The sequence below is a fragment of the Fulmarus glacialis genome, unplaced genomic scaffold (assembly GCF_000690835.1).
Source record: "Fulmarus glacialis isolate BGI_N327 unplaced genomic scaffold, ASM69083v1 scaffold3232, whole genome shotgun sequence".
In the NCBI taxonomy this organism is placed as follows: Eukaryota; Metazoa; Chordata; class Aves; order Procellariiformes; family Procellariidae; genus Fulmarus; species Fulmarus glacialis.
The window spans coordinates 95,087-103,398 of record NW_009197012.1 but is presented as its reverse complement, the minus strand read 5'-3'; the positions used below and the strand labels follow the sequence as shown (position 1 = coordinate 103,398).

The 8,312-nt window shown below is 40.7% G+C and overlaps 1 protein-coding gene across 1 annotated transcript in view; it reads left to right on the top strand.

Moving 5' to 3' along the window:
• Positions 1-3,752: 3,752 nt before the first annotated feature.
• Positions 3,753-8,312, top strand: part of LOC104072796 (voltage-dependent L-type calcium channel subunit alpha-1C) — a gene marked incomplete at its 3' end in the record, with an annotated part of 99,589 nt that continues 95,029 nt past the window's right edge. Inside the window, exon 1 of the mRNA XM_009572371.1 lies at positions 3,753-3,838. Coding sequence (XP_009570666.1) covers positions 3,753-3,838 — 86 coding nt within the window. The remainder of the gene's footprint in view (positions 3,839-8,312) is intronic.

Here is an 8,312-nt window from a genome sequence, read left to right as displayed (position 1 = left end):
CAACTCCTGTAAGAGTGCCTAAGTCACTGAACACACATGGCACTGGAGGTGAGGCTCCAAGATTTCCACTGCTAAGTCGTTCTGTGCCGAGGTGCGAGGAAATGTGCATTTGCCTCTTTTTTGGTTTTGTCTCAGTTCCCAAAATTGCAAGAAGGAAGTGGCCAGTGAGATGGCATAGTCTGTATACTATGGTCCTAAACATAACTCTGGTCTGGACTAGAGCCCACCATTTAGAAAAAACATCTCTTCCTAATTAAAACATTCCTGTGGTGGATTTACCACCAGCATTCTTGGTACATGGTTCCAGTAATTAATTACCCGGACTGCAAAAAATGCCTGCTTTGTTTCTAGACTGGAGCCGGGGTGTGGGCACAAGGTCTGTGTCTCTGAGAACTGAGTCAGATAAGAAAGCCATCCTGGCAGTATTTGATTTAATTCCTCTCATATTCAGCCCGTTTATACACACCTCTCCTGCAGCATCTTCTATTTTCAGGATTTGTTAACTGGCCTGAATGAATCTTACAGCATCTGCACACATGATTATCCCCTGATATTGAAGGTGATGTCAGCTGGCACATAAAATAAGTGATTGCCCTGCTGAGAGCAGACCACATTGGGGAATACGGTCCTAATCTCCTGTCTGTCCTGACCTTTAACTTCTAGGCCATCATTCCTCTTACACTTGATACCATCTTAATACTTTTTATTGTCCTTAACATTTTCCATCAGTGCAGTGTAATGAATGCCTGTGATCTAGTGCCAGCAAGCTAGCCTGAACCACAGGAGTCTCCTTAGCTCGTGTGCCACTGCACCTGGATCCCTCACTTTAATTTGGCTTTCTGCAGCAGTAAGATTAGGCAAGTGTGAAGTACGCTCTAAGACTTCTCTGTGCATGCACATCTGATCTGTGTGGGCTGAGGACCTTTGTGCATAATAGGCAGATCAACATTAACTAATGCCATGAAAAGCCATGCAGCGGGAAGACATCAGAGGACAAGTGCCAGATGTAAACTCAAATGAAAATCATGACGGGTATCTAGACAGTCTACGGGTATCCTAGTTTTGGTAAGGCAGTGTACATCTGAGTGCTTGATGAAGGTTGTTAATCTCTAGAGATGGGGAAAGACAGAGAAATGTGATTACTCCAACAACATTCCTTTAGCAGCTTTTGAAAGAGTTTCTAGATGTTGGAGTGGTTTAGGAAGAAAGCCAAGGAAACCTCATTCAAAAATTGGCTAGTCCAGATTCTGACCCTAAGAGTCAGGAGATAACCTGGGGACACATTGTGATTGCCTTAGCGTCATTAATTTCAATAGGTCAGGCAGTCAAACAAGATTAATTTTGCCATTGATATCACTGGAGAAAGGATTTTGCTGATAAACTTATATTCAACTTCACGGTCTCAGAAGTCAGATATAAAAAAAGCAGAAAGCAAGGAAGAATTATCCTCTGATGATCTGTTATAATATTTCATACTTCCATATACCTTTGTTTTTAATTTTGTACTTTTAATTCACATGATGAAGTTTTCAGACAGAAGTGGATGTCATGTGTAAGCTGAGTTCCTTGTTTTTTTCTTTTGCCTGTCACTGGCTGCATGTTCTCTATTGATGTCTTGTTCCTGGTACTTGACACTGACCATCTTGTCTGTGAAAGGAAGCACTCCAGCTGGCTTGCCTGATAAGAAGAAAGGAAAGTTTGCTTGGTTTAGTCACTCCACAGAAACCCATGGTAATGTTCCACTGCACTCTGTGTCCACACTGCATATATCCGTGTGTGTGTGTGTCTATGTATCTCTATACAGACTGACATATAATATAGCTTTGTATACTTCTGCATGTGCGTGCCTTGCTTTTTCTATTGCTTGTGCACTGTCCTCTTCATGCACTCAAGATAATAAGCTGCTCTGCAAATCAATCTCTTGCTAATGTCTTCAAAATTGTTTTCCATTTGCAAATAAGCTCAAATATGTCTTGAAAGTGCTTTACCTCATCTTCAAAGATGACTTGCAAAATATCAATGGTTTTTTTTTGCCTGAAGGACTTAGTCTGGACCGAAAATTTTAATTATGAATGTTGTTTTTTCTTACAGCTTACTTGACTCCTTCATGTGCATCAAAATATGAATTCAATTGATCCCTTAATTTGTCTTTCCAAACAGACAAGTTTATTAAAACATCTAGTCTTTGTAAAGGAACAGGCACCATTAGAGTACAATATTTCATAGTTATGTCAAGAGTACTAGAGAGTCCATTATTTCATATGGTCCTAAGAACACAGCACAAGAACTTTAGATTTCCCAAGACATATGTTGTAGGCACGTGAATTGTTGGGATGGGATGAAGGAAAGATAGTTCATTTTGAGGGACATTTGTACCGTAATGTTTTCAAAGCAGGAACCCAGGACCTCTTTGAAATTACCTTCTGATATCTTTCTAGCCTCTGAAAGAAGACCTGGTCCCATGGCCCATTAAACATCTGCCCAATTGAAATGTGGAACCTATTTATTCTACATTGCCTCCTTTTGCACCATGGACCCACAAATAGATATGTTCTTAGTATTGAGTAACGTATTCTTACAGGCTGTTAGAAGCCTCTCCAAAGCTAATAGTGCATGCTTTCAAGTCCCATCTGAGATATATATATACAACTGCTAATACAGGTCATGTTCTGAAGTTCTACCAGGCATCTGAGAGATCCATTTAACTCCTCCATCACTCCGTTTTCAGTATTATTTTTTTCATTTGTTTTGTGTATTTGAAAAGGGGGAAGAAGGGAAGAGGACACATATTGGATCCTATCCATTGTCCTAACTTACGTTGAATGATTATATTAAGGAGTTATTAGAGCTCATATAGGAGCTGGGAGCAACTGGTGGAATGGAAATTGTGATTTTTTTTTTTTTGTTTGTGATCTGTAGAAGCAAATATAATATTGAGGTTTGATAACAGATAGAAGATGTGACAGGTCCTTGAATCCAGATGAGATAGGTTCACACCTAAGGTTGCTTTCATTCAATGTTTGTTCCATGACACTTCTGTAAAAGCCTAGGAGATTCTGTCCAGTTCTAGTTGGTGGGTGTCAACATAAAATCTCCACCACAGTCCGTATTCATTAGCTCCTTTGTTGGTAGTATCTGAATGGGTCAGAGAGTTTGAATTCCCCTCTTATCCCTATAGGTCCAGTTTATAAATGTAAGGTTGAAACACATTAATGGTTAGTATACGACAGATGAGCCATCAGTATTATTTATGTGGTACTTGCTATCAGGCTAACAGAAGCCATTTGTCTGAATACCTGTCAATCTGGTACTTTTTATTTGCACTCTACTCATCGCACGAGAGATTGGGGAGGGCAGTGAGATGGTTGGGCTGGTGCAAGTAAAGGGGCATTTTTTTCAGTGTTCCATTGAATCAAGCAAAAGCTTCTTTGTTGGCTTTGCCAGGTTCTCTAATTTTCAATGGTTCTCATTCATAAAATTTCCAGGAACTGACTCTGAAACAAAGAGAGCAGCTGCTTCTTCCCTTTTCTTTAGCATTTGAGTAACCTGTGTATATTCCTGCAGTCTACCTGCCCAGCCTGGCCTGTGCAGGGAGGCACTAGAGTTGCTCAGCAAATTGCTTAATCTTCAGGAGCTGCAGCTGAGGGTCTTTTCATTAAGCCAGTTCCTTCACGCATGTGATTCATTAATAGATGTGCCAGGTTCTAATGGCCAACCTCCTCTTTTTCTTCCCTTTGACTCTTACAGTGAGCATGCCCACCAGCGAGACCGAGTCCGTGAACACAGACAACGTCCCTGGAGCAGATATTGAAGGCGAAAACTGCGGTGCTAGACTAGCGTGAGTACATATACACAGATATATGTTTGTAGGGGTTGGATTGAGCTTGGTGGGTTAAAGCCAGCGTAAATGTCAGGCTTTTTAAGGAGAAGAAAACCCCACAATGGGTGAAAGGAGAGGGTGCAGAAGATCTATTGATCCCGGTTCTTATCTTAATTGCAATGTAAACTCACTCTGGACATTAGTGGAGAGCCTTTGGGTTTACACAGATGTAGATAAAGCACAGAATGCCCAGGATGAGCAGATCTGGTTTTGCATAATAGCTAAAAGAAGAACTGATGGATAACAGTGTTCTTATTTTAAAATTCCTTTTTGGTGATAGATAATCAAACCCAGTATATGTAGACCAAAGAGTGGAAATGACAGGTCTATTTTAATTCTCTAGTGATTCTTGTACACTTTACAGTATCTTGTAATAGAAATACATGGATGATAACTCCCATCCTGCAGCCTGAATTACACCCTTCAAATGCTGAACACAATACTGCAGTGACAAAGAAATGTGTCAGTTAGGAGATAGTAATCTCTCCTTGAAATTGCACCATTGTATTAATGGAGATGCTCAAGAATGTGTGAGATAGCACCGTATTATACAGTATATTTTTTAGCATCACAGAGAGCAAGAATAGGCAAGAGGGGTCCTTTCTTCCCTTTTGCATGACCTGAACAAGAATGGACTTTATGCTGTGGGGGGAATATGTTAGTCCCTCCAAATTTCCTTGAAAAATGGGCTAAGCATATCAATGCTACAGCTTGTACCATGCTGGAGTATTTTGAGGCTCTGTCCTGTCCTTGGGCATACCTTAAGCCCTTCAGTGGTGGTCAAATGCTGATCATAAGTGCATAAGAAATGCTCTATTTTGTCAGACCTGTGGTCCAGCTGGCCCAGTGATCAAGTCCTGTCAGTGACAGGAGGGCAAATGTGCAAGCCTGGCCATTTCCTACTTTCAAGTTCTCTTTCACTGTCCCCAAATTTATGCTTATTGGATTAGAGATGTTAGAGGCCACACTTCTGCTTCTTGCCTTTAGTGCCCATTTTTTTTTTATCTGACCCGCTGAGGCTGCCTGCCCTCACAATCACCTGTGGCAACAAGTTTCAGAAGTTCACTACCTGCTGTGTAGACAAATACTTTCTTGTATCTGTTTTAAGCTGATCTACTACTACTTTCAATGTCCTCTCCTTCTAATACTGTGAGATTTGGTGATGAACAGTTCCACATTCAGCTTATCTATTGTTTTCATGACTTCATAAACCTTGATTGTATCTCACACACACACCCTTGGTCCTCTCGTCTACAAACTGAAGAGGAGGAGATCTTATCTGCATTACAAGATGTAATATGTGGAATATGTTGTAATTCAATCTGCTTTCCTGTAAGTGTCAGCCAGCGACTTACAAACCCCAGGAGAAATTATTTGTAATAGCTTGCCTTCACCTGCCTGCTGTTGCCTACCTGCTGAGTCAGGCATTTTAGTTTAGATTATGAACTCTTTTTTGAAGGAACCAGGCTAGATCTATTCACGGCGCTGAGGCAGTGGTAGCCCTCCCTTTAGCACCCCACCAAGTTGCTTGTGCTCTTGTTGCGTTACAGGAAGCAGCAGCTGGATCTGTGGCCACTTCTTCCAGCTGGATCCAATTTGGAGAACCATCTCTCTTCTGCAGTTATGATTCCCAACACAATGGGTCCCCTGGTGCTACACAGTGCCAAAAACAATGGCAACTGTTACTATAAAGTTGCATGTATTTTTAATATTACAGCTTACATTCATTTAATGTCCTTAATCCCAAAGGATCCTGAAGCGTTTTATGAACTGTAAATGCAGGCATTGTTTTCACAGCATTAGAGTTCAGCCATCTTCAGAGTAAAATGCGACAGGTGTTTAAAAACAAAGGGCACAAATGTGGAAGGAGATGTGTAAGGGATAGCTTGTTTTGCTCTCAAACTGTATGGGGAATTTTGGCAAGCAGAACATAATTATCTTAGCTGGAATGTGGTCAGGAGAGCTGAAGTTAAACCCAACTCTAAACGTAATCATGACTTAGAATGGAGTTTACTTAAAATAGCCCAATGTGCCCACAGGAGAATGGCAGTACTGTGGTCTGGCAACCCGATCACTATACTCCTGCCATTAGGAGAAGGGATGGCTATGTCCGACACATTGTGAGGAAGAAGGCCTAGGAAAATGAGAGGAAAATAGAGCTTCATTTCTTCTTCCCATGTTGTAAATGTTAAAATAGGGCCCGAAGTTTCATCAGAACAGGACGCCTAAGATTCACGAAGATAAACAGTTTCCTTGCCACTTTCCACTTCATTTGAAAATGAGTGATGTATAGTAGGGGAATTGAAGTTTGTTATTGACATGGGTTTTTTTACCCCTTACCCAAGGACAGTTAAGATCCTCAAGGCCTCACTCAGACTGCTTTTCATCTCTAAGAGATGGATAGGCTCCTTACAGACATTCATTTTCCTGGTTGATCATTGTATTTTAAATTCTGGAGTGAGATACAAATTCTGCCAATGCTTCCTGCTTTTGTAAAATGTTTTCTTCAAACTTGTAGAGCTGCAAATTTCTCAGTTATGGGTAAATTCAGATCTGCCTTTAATTCTGAGGCTTGGACTACTTTTGTTTTGTAACTGTATCACACAGGCAGAGAGAGAAACCGGCTTTCCTGGTTTCAGGAAGTATTAAGTCCTCTTCTTCTCACTGAGCCTTCATTTAAACCTCCCGTAGGCCTTTTTTTTGGAACATATAAAATGTAAGCAAGAATTTATTCGAATGAGTATTTTCCTTTATTGGAACATGACTAAAAGCATCAGAATTTGGCCCAGTGTTCAAGAATAAAGATAATTCATGTGGGAAGTCAGCTGAACTTTTCAAATAAGTTCCTCATCTAGTACTAGTGACTTTCAGTAAGCATTAATAATTATAGTCATGCCATCCTGATTTACTCTAGTTGAAGATTAGGCCCAGACTTTTGAGCAGTCATCTGCCCTCTGGATTTTGTTTTAACAGTTGAAATGACTAGACAAGCTTTTTGTTCGATTCTTGAGTTTCATCTATTGCAGACAAATCTTCATTTTTACCAGCCTGCTAAAATTACCTAGTGGCCAGAAGTCCCCATTGCCTTGCTATAAACACATTTTTTCCCAGAGGGTAGAGACTGCACTGGTCAAGCTGCAACTAGACATGACTGAAGCAACAGGGAGATTTCAAGTCAAAGGTAATATACTTATTTATTTATTTAGTGGCATCAGGCTGCTAGGGCATTTAACCACCCCAGCACCACCACCATGGTTACAGGCTGACCTTGCCATCAGAATGTGCTTATGGTAAAAGGAAAAAAGTACCCAGGAGACTGAAAAAAATACCACTTTTATTGAAGATAACTTAGAATTACTGGCTGTTCTTTCTGTTCTTATAAAAAGCTGTAGGGCTTTGAAAGGCTGGGTCTGTGAATGACAGAAAGATCTGCTTGGGAAGCCAGGCTCAAGCATGCCTTTTGGAAAAGGAGGTCTACCCTGACAGCCTTTCTCAGCTCCACAGAGACATATGCTATGTGAGATCAGGAGAGTACCTCGCAAACACAAGCTATCTCCCACTGATGAATTGTCTCAAAGAAGCTTTTATTTCTATAGTATCCATACTATAGAAACTGCCTTCATCAGCTGTGCTTTCTGGAGCAATGCCAGTCTTCAAACCAGCAGAAGGAGTTTCAGGAGGAATCTAACATCTAATCTCTCTTTGCTTATTGCGTAAATCCAGTTTCTTAGAACTAAAACAAAAAAAAACCCTCATTCATATTCATTCCTGGTGTAATTCTGTTGCCATCAGGAGAGCTGTGGCAGGGAGTAGGTCCCTTCCTAATATGGGTGTTAGCTTTATCAGGCATCTGAGTTTGAAAAAAGTTTTGTAGGGTTCCGCAGGACATTGAAAAGCGTCCCACAACTTCCACAGTCTATCATCCCTGTCATGGTTTTGCCTTGTACTGCACTGACATCTGCCCTGCAGTAGAAACACAACAGCTTTTATCCTCAAGGACAACATTTGGAAGTGGAACTTATCTTACTTCTGATATGTCACAGCTTTAATAACCTGTTGCCTGTGGGTGCAAAGAAACGAGTTTCCTCTGCAACAAGCATCAGTGGGATAAACCCAGAATTAGGAGCAATGGGTTTCTATTTACAGGATAGCCTTATACCCAGGACTTCCCAATAGCGAGTAATTTCCCTGAGCCTCTGTTGTTACTGCCATGCAGGACTTAGATTCCTGAGGACAGGCTATTGCTCATAATCAGTAGTAACCTGTTCTATGCTGGATGTCAGCATATATAATCTTCCAATACAACCAGAATGTTAATTTTCTAATACAACCATACAAATCTGGAGTGCCACAATAGAGCTTGTTTTTATACATATGTATTAACTAAAAAAAAGACCTTTGTGGAAACTAATGTTCCATAGAGCCTCAACAG